At 40.9% G+C, this 15694-nt stretch overlaps 1 protein-coding gene across 19 annotated transcripts in view; it reads left to right on the plus strand.

Annotated features, from left to right (window-relative positions):
- atp2b2 (ATPase plasma membrane Ca2+ transporting 2) overlaps positions 1 to 15694 on the plus strand; it is a 125717-nt gene that overhangs the window by 53562 nt on the left and 56461 nt on the right. For 5 of the 19 annotated variants that reach the window (XM_065954710.1, XM_065954709.1, XM_065954704.1 and 2 more), the window contains exon 1: positions 1021 to 1911. In XM_065954710.1, the coding sequence (XP_065810782.1) occupies positions 1713 to 1911 (199 nt within the window). In that variant the 5' untranslated portion in view covers positions 1021 to 1712. The other 14 variants (XM_065954700.1, XM_065954703.1, XM_065954699.1 and 11 more) reach the window with 9 other exon arrangements.

Genomic DNA, 15694 nt, shown 5'->3' on the forward strand with positions numbered 1-15694 from the left:
TTGTTACATTTTTAACCAGAAATCTCCACGTATTCCTTTTGTAGCTAACAGGCTACTAATGGAAAGAAAAATTGTGTCTTGAAATGTTCTACCGTCTGTTTTTGAGTTAAACTTCTTACTGTTTCATTTTGAAGGTGTCAGCTAGTTTCTAAGAATCTTACTGCGACACATAAATATGTATTTGTGTCCATTTCACCTGGCCAAATAATGACATTTTTACTGTTTACCAGGAGAAGATAGAAACTACTCCAACAGCAAAATACTAGGTCCACTGTCCTGTCTCTTCAATTAAGGCACAAAAAGGCCAATAAAAAAATCTTGGGGAAAAAAAAGGTGTGCTGTCACATAGCTATAAGTGAACAGTGGATTCAGAGGTTATAGTACTCAATCACCACAGCACGCCAGTAATCAAAAACAGACTGGTTTATGTGGGCACTGGAAGGGACATTGTAACAAGGCTTGAGCCCTATACACACTTGAAGCCATATTAGCTCCTGTAATGTCTTGAACAACAGTGCATTGGAGTGTAACATCTTACCTCTTCAGAAGTCGCTTCTGCAAACTGACTGTGGTTCTAAGATTAGAGGGCAGCAGACATGAAGTGAAATAATTAGTGCCAGGCTTTACAAGACACCAGAGAGAAGAATGGACCGCTGAGATTGAGAGACTGCAAAAGAGAGGTCACTCACTGTAGAATGAGAGCAAGCAGTAGCGGTGAGAGAGCAGCAACAGCTCCACAGCTCAGCCCATCCTCCCTGTGACAGCGCAGTGTTACGTGCTGCCTCTCCGCTCTGTCGTCAGAGCAGCCCCAGCCTCCCGCCCGCACAACTCCTCTCTGCTCTGCACCAGAAAGGAGCATCCTCTTCTCTCCGCCCTCCCTCTCTTTCGTATCATCTCTCCCTCTCTCTGTCAGTCGGTGTGTCCTCAGAATGAGGTTAGCAGCAGTAGCAGTAGCAGTAGATAGAGACAGCAGAGCTACGGTTACTGCAGCAGGCAGGAGAGGTTGTCCTTTAGCTGTGCACCATTTACCGCTGCATTCTCTCCTGCTCTGAGAACGCCGTTCTAATTCTCGTGTTCTCTCTCTCTCTCTCTCTCTCTGTTTCTCTCCCTCCTCCTCCCTCACCTTCTGTCCCCTTTCCCTCCCTCTCTTTCTCTAGCAGTGATGGGGAAGACCACCATGTAGAGACGGAAAGGCAGCGGAGGCAACAGCAGAATAGCAGCAATGGGAAGCAACACATGGAGTGGTTTTGGACTGCAGCCGTGGTGAGCCTGAGACCTACAGGACTTGACACCACCATCATTTCCCTTCTCAGGACCTGACCACTGGGGCTTTCCAACGCTCACCTGGATGCTCCCCACTTGTGTTTCATCATCCCCTCCTCTCCTCGTTTGCTGCTGCTCTTTCTCCTTTTCTTCTGTTTCTCCTCTTTGATGGTTTTGGTCTACTGATATCTGACAGTCATTCCTGAACCAGCAAAACTGCTCATCGATTAACCCCCCCCGGATTCCCCCCCCCTCCCTTTTTAATCGCTCTGTCTGCCTACTTAACCTACAAGTGGCATTCTTTCCCCCTTTTTTGGTTGGTTGCCTGCTTGATACCTATTTTGGATTTTTTCAGATGAGCCTGAGCTCATCCCTCAGTTGTGCAAGGTTTTTGATTGATCTATAAGCAATAAGAAACACTTATCTATCTGACTTGACAAGCTGACATCATGGGGGACATGTCCAACAGCGATTTTTATGCCAAGAACCAAAGAAACGAGGAGAACCATGCGGCAGGCTTCGGCTGCTCGGTCATGGATCTGCGCTCGCTCATGGAGCTGCGTGGCACAGAGGCGGTGGTCAAGCTCCAGGAGGACTACGGGGGTGTAGAGGGACTGTGCAAACGACTGAAAACCTCACCAACAGAAGGTGAGTCCTGTTCTTTTCCGTGTATTTGAACATGTGTGTGCACTGGTGTGAATTGTATGGAAGATGTCATCTTAAAGAATGTGTCCTGCTTGGCAGGTTTTTAATGTATTCATTGTTGGACTGGATATCGATCATTATACACCTGTTACACCTGTTTTATGTAATGCAAAACATGCACAAACCGTGTAAAACACCTAGAGAAATGGGTGGGGGGAGGGAGAGAGAGAGGAGGAGTCCTGTTTGAAGGGTCTAATGAAAATTCTTCTCAGCCAGCTAGTGTGAGACCTGTTTAGTATGCATCGAAATCTCTCTGGACAGTTTAGCCCACACCCCCCACCCCCATGCAACACTGGCCCCCCTACACCCACACCCGCTCATGTCACTCTCCCATTCTGTCAGCCAATCAGCCGTAGCCTTATCAAGGAGAAGGTCTCTGGGGCAACATGGTGAGGCTTTTGGCCACGTGGGTTGTGCTTTGGCATCTGCAAAGATGGACCGGTAATGAACGACATAAAAAGCACAAGACACATGATAATAAACATATGGGAAATAGAAAAGCTCATATTTATTAGTCATTATTCTTTGGTTATTGTAAAATACAGAAAACACTTCATTTCTGAAGTTTAGGACAGTGTGGTTGTATCATGACCCTAGTTTTAATTATGGAGGGGTATAAATAAATCATTGAAGACAAGTGGAGAATTGCATTAAGCACCACATTTGGTACCCTAAGATCCCTTGATATTCCCTTACATACCTACCTAAGCTATGCCATAATATCCTCTTTAGGTTATTCAAATATTTATATGGACATCTATTTCAGATATTGCTGTACCTTTTGCTTGGTACTCATACTGCATTTAAGTAGATTTTTCTTCTTCTTCATCCCAAGCTGGTGTACAGCAAGCATACAAAAAACAGCCCTCTCTGATGCCTTCATGTGCGTATTGAATATTTATGACAGTGTTGAAATTATCCACCTCCCCCTGATGTAGGGATCTTTTGATCAGTGACACCTGAGTGATATCAGAGGTAACCTGTAACCCTATAGGCTGATGGTCATAGAAGATTGTTTTCCCCGGTCTTCAGCACCCCTTCTAGGTCACCTGGTGGTAATACCGGGTCCAGGTCCACTCTGCCTATCTAACAGCAGAATGAAGCAGATCTATTCAAAAAGACTTGTAAGGCTCCATGAAGAATAAAGACTAAAAACGAATGGTACGGAAGAAAATTAAAACGCTGAGGAACATTGAGTCTAATGAAAGAGGATGCGGTGCCTATTGCTTCTCACCATATTTGCAACGTACGTTTGAAAAATTGCCTGCAGTGTTGAAGCGATACTGAAATCAGACTGAATTTAAACTAGCAATAAAATTATCATAAGACATAAAATTATAATTTAATTTCCCCCTCCTCGTGAGAATTCTGATTAGATACACAAATATTGAATACTTTTAGTGCTCTAAACACTAACCCAGAATCACAGCCAGCAGACTTTTAGTAAAACTCAAATTCAAGTAATTAAAGTCATGACAGAAAATAGGAATATAATGTGGTGTATTGTGAAACCTGACACTTCAGGAGCTCCACTGTATGACTGACTTCATGATAACAATACTGGTTAATATATCGTCATTTTTACCATTAAAATACCATCAGTATTCAATACTTATTATACAAAATAATGGCTCTAAGGATCTTTTCATAATGTATGTAAATGCAGTCCACGACCTGATGGATTATTCAAAACACTGCAATGTGTGTGCGCCATCCATTATTCTGGTGTTTATTGGATTAACAAGATGGCATGGAGAATCTTGTGGAGTACTCTGTTAGTATACGTGACACGCTGCCAGAATCTTCCAATATTTTTATTTTGTGAAGACATTTTACAAGTCTTCAGTGTCATGTTCAAGATCATGCACCACAGCCAACATGCAAGGTGCTCATGTTTCTCATTCCTCACTATAATTATGAGTCGTTAAATTGAATGATTGAATCTCCCAAGTGAACTTTCACTAAGCGGAAACAGAGTGATGGTGTCTGTTGCTATTTGCTTTAGTGATCCCAGGTGTTTCCATGTTTATGCTGTGTGGATCCCTTGTGGCTGGATGGTTGCTCCATAGAACATATGTTACCCCTGAAATATGATCATGGTAATTATCCTTGACTGTATTCTGTATAGCTCGCTGTCATCATGTGTGCTGCGTGTAGTGTGTATGCGTCCCAGGGGCCGGCATTTGATGATAAGAGGCACTGAGCACGCTTGACCTATTAGCCCTGTATACTGTGGCCTATATCAGCCCTCTGAAATGATGCTAACAGTTTGTGAATGGCTATAGCTTTTCATGCAGCATAAATGCATAATGGCTCTGTCAGTAAAGCCATTCATGCAGGGAGGACGTATTTCTAAAGACCGCGTGCATTCAGACGCAGCTGCAGTAAGCTTCTAATACATTGTGGCTGAAATACTTGACACTTGGAAAAAAAAAGAGGCTCAGAGCCTTAAAATGACGAAACAAGACATGAAGAGAAACAGCAGGAGGGCCACAAACACACACTCTCACACCTGCGCACACACACAGCACTGTTCTCCCTTGCTTGTTCCGCCGATCCCATCTTGCCCCTGTAACACCTCTGTGTCTACCTCTGAGGGTGGTAGAGAGCAGGGATCACTTATTCCCTCCCCAGCTCTCCTCCATGACATTCATATTGAAGGTGAGACATCACAGGGGCGTAAATATCACACCTTGAACTGGCAGTCTCAATAGGGCTTGTGTTTGACACCTTCCCACTGGCAGCATTTTCAGCTATTCAAATGGTTTTATGGAAATGTTCAATCTGTTGTTTCATAATCAGCTAAAGTCACCTCACACGAGCATTACGCGTCATTGGAAAACATTTTTTCCTAAACCATAGGAAATCTCAATATAAATTAAGGTTAAAAAATTATTATCCTAGGAAAGAAAAACATTTTTTCCAAATGGGAATCCCATGAGATATCTGGAATCAACATGAGGAAGATGATGATGCTGAAATAACTGTTTGATGAGTAAGTGAAGCTACTGTATAACATGCCTGAATTACCCTCTCATACCCTTTAATTTTCACAGAAGCCTGCAACCTTCTACTGGCTACCTTCACCCAGGATGTAGTTACCTGTAAGTTGCCTTGAAGGTTACTGTGGGGTGAAGGAGCTAGCATTTCCCTTTAGGCAGCCAGCAGGTGAATGGCATGAGTCATTCAGGGGGGCCAGATGGGATGTCAGGCTACGGCTACATTTCCAAGAAGGGATGGCAGGGAATTGCTTCCAGAATGACCTGCTTCTCTTGAGATAGGAGGAAAGGCGGTTTGTGGGTGCTCACAGTGCAACTGTTCTTTTGAGAACATTACAGCTGAGACTGTCAAAAAAGCTGCAGCACATTGGCAGGTGCTTCTGGGTAGGAAACAAAGAATTGTGAGTGAGTGCTCAGGGCAAAGCCATTCCTCAAGGGTCGGGAGGATGAAGAGGTGCTTAGGGCATCGATAGTCTTTGATGTTGTGAGAAAGGGAGGGTAGGAGTGTACTTAGAGAAGACTGTGCAGGGAAGAAGGAGTAAATATAGATATGAGTGGAAACCACATTATACACAAGGAGTCTTTACAACATGCAAAAGTACATTGGCACGCTTTTTAGGCAATTAAGATATGACTGCATGTTTGTATAACATCAAATAATATTTGAGTTGAACAGTGAGTGTTTGAAAACATGAATACCTTCCAAGTTCAGCAATATCATTTTTAATACCTCTAGTTTGCTTCATATTATTATCACCCTTAGCAGAAAGTGCATCAGCAGCAAAGAAAGAAACTGCAAGAGTCCCCCTTTTTTTTAATAAATATATACTTTATAGTTCACTGTTTGACTTTACACTCCAAGGTGAAGGAATACTTATGTTAGAAGAAATTTGATCCATGCTTAAAATTCTGTGGTTTTTCACTTTACTTATACTTATTACTTATATTTTACCTACCTTGTCAGTTACCTGTTTCAAAAAAGAAAGTATGTAACACACACACACACACACACACACACACACACACACACACACACACACACACACACACACACACACACACACACACACTTCCTCTGCCACTTACCGGTACATTTCTCCCTGAGCGGCACTTTCCTTCAACCTTCAAAGATAGTTTTTATACATAGAGTGATTGCGTTCATACCAGATGCAAAGACAACCCAAAGCTTTTACCTCCAAACTGATGTAGAAAAATGTGCACATCTGCATCCTGCATAAACTGGCTGTGGTTCTTATTTCTAGCAGGGTTAATAATAATGACTCCTCCAACTCATTTCTCCCAGTCCTTCTTTCAGCACTTAGATGTATTGTTGGATGAATTATTTGAGGCTCAGAAGGCTCTTAAAGTGGAGTACTACTGTACTTATTTTCTGCATTGACTCTTGGAGGTTGGTAATGCTCGGGAGGGGGAAAAAGTCTTTGGTAAAAACCCCTGCATGAAGAAAGATATTGACATGTATGGTGCACTTCATTGTATGAAAAAACTGATAGGGTGGAATATATATGCTGTGTAGACACCAAAATAACAGACACAGAAATAAGTAAAAAATAAACGAGTCCGTTTTTCATCACTTCATCTTGTTTCCTCTTTGCTCTTTGAATTTTCTACTTGTGTGATTCACAACTAACTGACCTCTTCTCTGTTGCAGCTGAGACTAATGGGCCTTTAGGATGTAGAAAAGAACATGATTCCTCAAAAAGGTTGAAATAACTTAAGACCTATGACATTTAGAACTCAACAATTGTATGAAGATCAAATACGATTTTAGGAAATGTACTTATTTTGTTTTTTGCAGAAAGAGTCAGACTCGCTGTTTCTACATTTCCACTCTTTAGTTTATTCCAGTGCTAAATTCTGTTGCAGCACATATTTACTATGTAAAGGTGAAACTGACTTCAGCCTACTATTATGACACTTGGCATAAAGAAAATTGACTTTAAAAGACCTCTTGTGCCAAACGTCCTTTTAAAGCAAACTTCATAATGAAAAATATAATTCCTGTCATTTTTCTAATCACTTACTGCCATTTTACTTGTACCCCTCCCTATCTGTCCATCCTGTCCCCTTTATTCCTCTTCCTCATTTCCCCTTTCACCTGCCCTGACTCCCTTGCTCTCTCTCTTTCTCCATCTCCAATCCGGCTGCCTCACCGCACCTTTCCTCTCCTCTCCTCTCCTCCGTCCCATTTCTATTTTGGTGTGCTGGTGGATGCTGGATTCCCAGTGGGCCCATGTACAGCGTAGCCTAAATAGACCTGCTCTACATCTGTAACCTTCATCATCTCTCTCTTCTATTCTCACTTCTTTTACTAAGTTGGTAACAATGTAATTGTGCTAGAAAAGTAGCACACCACTCCTCCACATGTCTGTAAACTATGAAAAATGTTTAACATCAGTTGGGATGTTGTCTTTGAAATGTAAAAAAAAGGGGGGGGGTCACTGAACAATGACTGCAACAAAGCCAACACAACAGATATGTTGGTATACATTTTGAATCAACCTTGAAACCTCCAGTTGCATAGACCGCAGCAGGCTATGACAAGTGGACAAATGTCTCGCTTAAATGCAGGTGACAATGAGTTGATTCAGGACAGTGATGTTTATAGCAGATCTCTGTGGGGAATGCAGCTGAATCGCTTTTCATGACAGTAATGGCAGTAGTGAATTGTGTCCACATGATACATCATACACACTGCCTTGTATTCCTCTTGGGAGGAGGCTGTTGATGGTTCTTGCGTTAACAGTCCACTCAACAGGGTGAGCACTTGACTTGTTTATCAGAATGTGATATGATGCCAGACACACACACGCACACACAGCAACAACAGTCCATACATTTCTCGACAAAGTAACATACAAAAGCATCACAGTGTCTCACATACTGTATACATACTGCATATTGATCTGAATCCAGGAATCTGCAGATTTTCATTTGTCCTTAGTGACATTGCCTTGACTTCAAGGACACACATAAAGCGATGTGTGTGTGTCATTGGCAGAAGTAGACAAAGAACAAAAAGAAAAAAAATGCAACAGGAGAGAGATAGAAAATAAGATGAATGAACGATGGCTGTAAATGTATTTTTTTTTCCTTGCAGGTAAGACGCATACGAATCAATAAACTTACTCCATTTTTCTACTTATCTTTCCTTTACCATTCTGCTGTTGCCTCTTCAAGTCCGTCTTGTATCATACGTAAAACATTGTAGTTTCCTTCTGTTATATCAAGACTGTGCCACTATTACTCTTCTTCTCCCTCCTACATATCTCTCCACTGTTCCCATGACGAGGCCTTTATGAGTTCTATACATAACTCAGGAAACAGTTTGCCCCACGCATCTGTCATCCACCTCCATCTTCTCCTCTGCTTCTCCCTCTCTCCTCTCTGTGCCTGCAGAGTTGGGTTTTAAAATAAATAAATAAAAAAAACACCTCTCCTGCTCTCCCATTTAATCTCAGCTCTTTCTCATTTTCCTTCATTCACACCCAGCTTCTGCCTGTTTTCCTTCTACTCTTTTTTTTTTTATCCCTCCCTTGAAGTGAAGTCCACATTTCAGTCTGGTTTCTGCAACATTTTCTATACATTTCTTTCTTCTTATTTAAAACACGTTGTCTCTCCTCTTCTTTTTTCCCCCCACTTGCTTGTCTCTGCTTTCCCTCATTCCATCTGTCCTTCTTGCTCTCTTTCTTTTCCTCCCTCCATCCCTCCCTCCCTGATGATCATACTTAATGCGTCCTCCAGTCGCAGCACCGCGAGCGCGTTCCCCTCTGACGCAGTCTATTTAATCTCTGTCCCACAAGGGATCTATCACATGGAGCAGCGGTCTCTTTAATAAGGACAATTTCTCCTGCTCTGCAACTCCTCTGCTCCTCTCCTTCCCTCTCCCCCTTTTCCTAGTGACTCAGTAAGAAAGAGGAGCTAGAAAAAGAAAGAGAGTGTAATGGGAGGCAGTGAAGAAGAGAGAGAGACAGCTCTCGGAGGACAGATTATAAATGATATTCAGCCATTTTGCTCTGCAATGAAGCCACACCACTACTCACACAGGTGTTCTTCTGCAGTGTCGGAGCAGTGACCTTGAGGCAGGCTTAAACGGTATTGTGGTCAATTACCCCCCAGCAGTTCTTATATGCAATATTATGAAGATTAACCAGGTAAAGGGAGATGTTGGAGTCTTAAGGAGTGCTTCTGTATACAGGTTATGGTATGTCTTTTTTGAAACCAGGCAGTCGTCAAATGAAATGAACTCGCTGGATTAACATAGAAATGAAAAACAAGGATCTCTGGTATTTGCATCACCTCTGCCAAAGGACCTTACTTTGTCTTATTACCTTGATCTTTGTCACGGCAGTCCAGTAACATTCTGCAGATTCAAATTAAAGCAAAGATGACAATCCATCTCCTGTTGTGTATGTGTTGCCATTTTGCCTCGAGGCTTGAATCTGGGAAACTCTACTTTCTGTGCAGTGTTTCTCATATTATTCATTTGGACGGGCAGCCCCGCCACCCCAAAGCAAACTCCCAACCCTCCTAAAAAGAAAGAAAGACGTGAAATACTTTAATTCTGGAATTTAATTAATGTATGTGCACTTGTTTTATTTCAGCAGAGCATGAGCATCTTTATGCATTTTGCTGTCCTGAGCACTCTCTCTGCTCTGCTTGCGCATTCCTACCATGGGGGAGTTTTTGAAACATCAAACTGACTGACACATATCCCGTCCTTTATGGTTTCTCTTAGAGCAGCACCAGCATATGAATATGACTGAGCCTTTAACCTGAAAAAGTTGCAACTGTTTCAGTGTTTCATACCCTTTTCTATCAGACTCTCTTCAAGATATTTCTCTGCAACATTTACGATACCGAGGCAGCTTTTGTTTTCCTACCGCCTTTTAATAGGCCAACATATTTGAATTGACTCACTTTTTTTTTTTTTACAGCACTGTGATATTGATTCTGTTTAAGAAAATCCCCTCTTTTTGATCATCTGTATGGATTATCATTGCTTTATAGTAGTGGGAGGGAGATAGATCATTAGTTGGCGATCTACATTGACTTTTAATAAGAGAAAGAGCAGCACCCGGCGCTGTCTGGTTATGAGCGTGTCTCAACAGAAAACAGTCTGTTGGAAGACAATTAAGAGACGGTCAGACCAGACAGGAATTTTCAGCACTATCTTCTGCTTGTTCTATATTTGTTTCTAGGATGTGTCAGTATCAGTAGGTAATGCTTTTACAGCTATGAAACGAGACAGTGACTTTTTCAGCAGTCTACTGTCTACGGAGCAACAAGGCATTCGGTTGGTCCCGTTCTCATTGAAGGCAAACGTTAGAGCGCATTGTGTATTCTAAAAACAACCCTTTGTAACAAATAGGGAATATGTCTTAAATCGGGAATTGGTTTTAATCAAAAATCAATTTTAGCTGGAATTTTACCCTTAGGAATGGAATTTAAATTACGAGATAATGAAAGATTCACGCCCCTATTAAACATACCCTTTATGTGATATTTGTGTTGTACTGCCTGGCTCAATATATTGAAGACAGACTTCGCTTTGTTACAATCAAACACGCTGAGCAAATGTAATCATCCGCCTAGCAGGTCAGAGAAGCTAACTCGCTTCTTTTGATCTTCCTCCCTTTTTTATTATCTTGGCTATTAGATCTAGACCACTGTCACATTGTGTGATCGTAAATCATGAGTTGGGAATGTTTTACTAGTGCTGACTGATGTTATAATCTCCACTAGCATTGCTCTGTTTTTGTTTGCTTATGTCATGAAACTAAATCAGTTCTTCAGTAGTTGTGATGATACATCAACAGTGTTTTCAGGAGAGCTCAATTTGCCTTGAAGGCTAACATTTGGAGTAGTGGAAAAAACTATTGGCTTATGGTATTACTAGTTAATATTTCAGGACAAATAAATCATGTCATCATAATAGAGCACAGAATGGTTTATAATGATTTATCTCATTCTCTAGAGACGGTATCAAGTAATGCAGATTACAGACTTAATTAGTCATAAATGGTCAATACAACAGACCATGTATACCTCCTACCATCTTGAAGAAAACTGGTGAGGACGAATACCCTTTTAAAAGTGATTCACTGTTGATGCCCTCCCCCCTTCTCCGCCCTGCAACAAGGTCAATCCTAAATGTTATTTCCCATGCAGCTTCCCATTTTTTAAAGCATTGATTAAAAATTTTAATTTAATTTATGAAGTTGTTTGTGCCAATAGATAGACCCCCTGTCTGCCTTACTACTTGATTTGTTTGGTTGCAAAGCTGGTCAATGTTTGAATGCAGCTCAGTTGAATAAGATGAGCAGGTGGCGTGTGAACATTTTCACCGGGACGTGTTTTGAAGTGCATTCAGTTCTCCGATGCTTAGGCTTTTATATGAGAGTTTGATTTCTATGTTTGGGGAAGGAGAATTTGGGCTGGCTCCCCAAACAGAGATTAAACAAGGACCGCTGAAATACATAACTAGTCCTGAACAAGCCTTATATTTGTATGAGAAATGTCCTTTAATGACATTTAATCTGTAAACTGTACCACTTTTTATTCCAGGTGATAAATATCAGCTGAAAAGCTAAGATGCTATATGGATTTTCCTTTTGAGAATTACACTGCTTACAGAAGAATGATGCATTGATAAAATGCCTGCAGTTCTACCAGGAAAATATAGGTTATATTTGTGTGCCGCACATTAAGTGTATTTCTTATTATTGTACTGTAAAGAACTTTTTCTGAGGCAGTGGATAATTTCTTCTTTTAAAGCCCAGCTTGTCAGAGACTATCACACAGCCAGACACGTAGACACACAAACACAAATATGCGCACACACAGACACACAGTCATGTACATGGCCTGCAATGAAGTCAGCTGTCCCAAGAGATGCCTGACTGAATTAAGGGGACTGATGCCAAAAACCAGACTTCATAGGCCTGCTCCCATAGAGCCTGGTGCTGACTCACAACAGTGTATAGTATGTCTGCCTGTGTGAGTGTACATTAGACTATAATGTACTGCTTGGTATATGATATACTGGATTACTGGATAATGTAAAAAAAAAAAAAAAAAAATCTATCTATCTATTTGAGCAGATTTGAAACAGCTTAAAGCAACCCAATTCTAAAAATAAAAAAATTATAAGTCAACCTTCCTGAATTTAATACAAATAAGCATTGATATGCTTATGAGAGTTAGAGATAAGATTGTTGATGCAAATTGTACTTATCTTTAATAGAAGTGAACTAAATTAGAATTAAATCTGAATTATGGAAATAATCACTTTACTGCATGTTGTCTGTGAGTTCAGAGTTTTTTTGGATAGGTTTTGCATGTACTCTTTTTTTTCTTTTTCTTTCTATTAAATTATTGGATTGGACAGCTGAAGAGAGACAGGGGATGACATGCAGCAAACGGCAGAGACGCTGTGACGAGGGCTATTACCTCTGAGCATGGGGCGCGTGTTAAATCCGCTAGGCTGCTATACGGCGCCCCACAAGTGATCTCTTTTACATTATACTGTAAGCTTTTCGGGTTTCAAGCATGAGGGAAGTGATTGTCAGTGGTTGATTCTCCCCCAAACTAACTTAGCTTTCAAATAAGTGGTTGTGTAGTTTTAAAATACAGCTATTCAAGGTAGAAATTAAATCAGCTGTTTTTTATTCATCCAAAGTGTAGTCACGTTTTCTGTCCTTGTTTGTTGTACTTTGAATTTGAAAACATTCATTTTTGTCTTGTGATGTAAAATAAATGTATTGGTTCGGGGAGTGGTGTCAAATTGTCGACTCAAGTTTTCTACTATCATGCAGCAGGAGCACCTCATTACTCTGGTTCCATCCTGTCTGGAAAATCTGTCCTTAGATAAGTGAACATCTCAAAAATGCAGCGAAACTGACATATTCCTGTCCTAGGTTGCTGTCATATATCTCTTCCTTCATATCCACTTCTTGTCCTCTGAAACGTCCTGAATCTGAACTGGCTGCTGGCGCCAACAGCATGTATAGTGAGTTGACAGGCGTGGCGGTGCTTTTAGCTGAATATGCAGAGTCCCGCGCTATAACCGTCTTGTTTCTCTCCATGTCAGCTCTTTTCTGGAGTTGACCTCTCTGCTCTCTTCTTCACCCGCTGTGGGGCAGAACAAGGGTGGTACCTCTGCTGCCAATACAGACAGGCAGCATTTCCTACTCAAGGGCACATAAACCGTCTTGGACCAGATTCAGCCCTGCCTTGCTTGAGGGCACAGAGAAGCTATCTTTAACGATAAGTTTAGACAAACTGTTGGGGAGAGTGATCCATAGCATCCCGGCAGCAACAGAGGAGAGGAAAAGGAAGCACAAACTAATTCTGTTCAGGGAGGAACAGGCACAGCTAAAGCGATAGATACACTCATCCAAGGGTGCAAGATTAAAGCACCAAAATATGGCACTGCTAAATATGCAATCATGTCAAATCAGCTTCATTGTGTGCTAATATACCCCTTCTTTTGTGGCAAAGTTATGCAAATTATGTAATTCTAAACACATGTATAAGTAGTTTCTTATGTTAGTGAATCCTAAAAGGGAAATTCTGTGATCAAACATTCAGTGGTTGAAGAAGCATCATCGTAGAAACAGTTCATTTTCAGTTGAAAATGTGTAAAAAGTATATGTTCTGCAAAGAAACGTCCCCCTATTAATAAATGTGTCTTACTAACGCATCTATGCCAAGTTGCATTTACAATTTCACAGGTTGTTTTAACTGCTTTTTAAATTTACCAATTTACTCAAACTTTTGTAGTAGTATTGAAACATTAATCAGTTACTTGAATGATCCAAAAAAAACAATAGTAGAGAATATCTTGAGAGTAATCATGAAAGTCGTGTTTAAAAGATACATTTCTAATTTTTCCATAAATGTTTTCATATTATCATCTATAGAATTCTTAAAGATTGTGTGTGCTGTTGGTTGGACAAAGTAAAATAGCACCCCATCGTTTCATAGTTTAATCAACTACTCCTTTACTATTTATATCATAGATATATCTTCTACTCTATGAATCAAGAGCTTTATTATTTCTGTTCAGTACATCACCGCTTAAAGGCTATCCTTACATTAGTGGTATATGGAAATATCAATTGTTCTAAATACCATGTACCGTAAGTACATCTGTTGCATATCAGGAATTTTAAAGGAGATGCATCAATTCGTGCAGTAGATGGAACATTTTTGGATGCATTATAGGGACTCACATTACAGATGAATCAAAAGATGCTGCTGCAGAGATCAATACTTGACTCCACTGTTTTCTCCCTTCAGTGGTAGTGTTTGTTTCCTTCTATAGCAACAGTGTTGAATGATTAAAGGGTCTTTTTTATATTATTCTATAGTATTTGATAGTGTATATTTGGTTGATGTACATATATGTTGACAAATTCTAATATTACATTTCAAATTCACATTGTTTTTAAAGTTTGTATTGAAATTGGCTACAAAGGTGTGTCAGCCAAACTTGCTGTTTGTTTCCTGCTCTACCAAGCAGACAGACAATAAGGGGCCACTTTTGAGTGTGTAGATTTCCCTTACCCCCCATGACTATTTCATGACTCTCTCTGGTAGTTTGAATTTTAATAGCTGTCCCTATTGTGTCCGGAGCTTATCTGAGCCCCCGGGGCGAAACCAGAGACTGACGCCCAGATGGGAGACAGCAGATAGACCACTGTCACTCTCCCTTTCAGCCTCTTGGCCCCTGGTCGCTCTCCCTTTTCACTCCCGGGGGATGAAGGGTTGCGGATTTTTGTATGTGTGGGCAAAAGTGAAAATACAGCAGCTGAATCTCTGCCTCTGAAAGGAAAACATTACTGACCCCCAAGATAACGAAAGGAATCATTCAAAATGAAGCAATTTACATTCTGATTTGTTAATAGGAAGTTAAAGTGAGGTATTACACGTAGCTCCAAATCTTAAATATTACTTCAACATGCTCTTGTTTTTCTGCAGTCATGCATATAGTTGTCCCTTTGTAAATATACCAACAGTCATGCATGAGAGGAGTCAGGAACAGGTATGTTTCCTCAATATCTGCATGTACCTGAAAATCCAGAATATAACTCGCACCGGTTTATAGGACACAGTCTGTTCACCTGGTCTCCGAGACAAATACAAATATTAAACTATCTTCCTGTTTGATGATTTTCATTGCATTCAGCAAAGTTCACAACGTGCCGTTTCTGTGTAGCTCTTTTAGTGCCATCTGTTTTAACCATGTGGAGTTTGCACCTCTGCTAGCTACTGTGCCGGTGCATTAGATAAGCTCTCTGTCTACAGAGATATTTGTGAAGTAAGGATCCACTGCCCACAAGTCTCACTGCCCACCTGCTAGTCACTGTCTTGAATTGATCAAACCAGCACTCCCCAACGTTTAATTACTGAATACCACCAAATGAAGGAGAAAAGCCGTTAAAAATTGGCACCACCGGCCTGCTCTGCATCTCTTTGTATCCGAGCACCTTTTGAGAGGGAAGCGGCTGCTTACAATACACAATGAATGGTGGCAAATTGTCAAAAGTGTCAAGTCGCGTGCAATATGTGAGGGGGGCAGCTCCACTAGCAATCATGACGTCAATGTCTCAGAATTTAATACTGGTATATTGGTCGCACCTGCATATAGGACACATCCCACTTTTAAGATGTTAAAACAGGTGTTAGAAGTGCATCTTATACAC

This window comes from Labrus bergylta, chromosome 5, assembly GCF_963930695.1.
Source record: "Labrus bergylta chromosome 5, fLabBer1.1, whole genome shotgun sequence".
Taxonomy (NCBI): domain Eukaryota; kingdom Metazoa; phylum Chordata; class Actinopteri; order Labriformes; family Labridae; genus Labrus; species Labrus bergylta.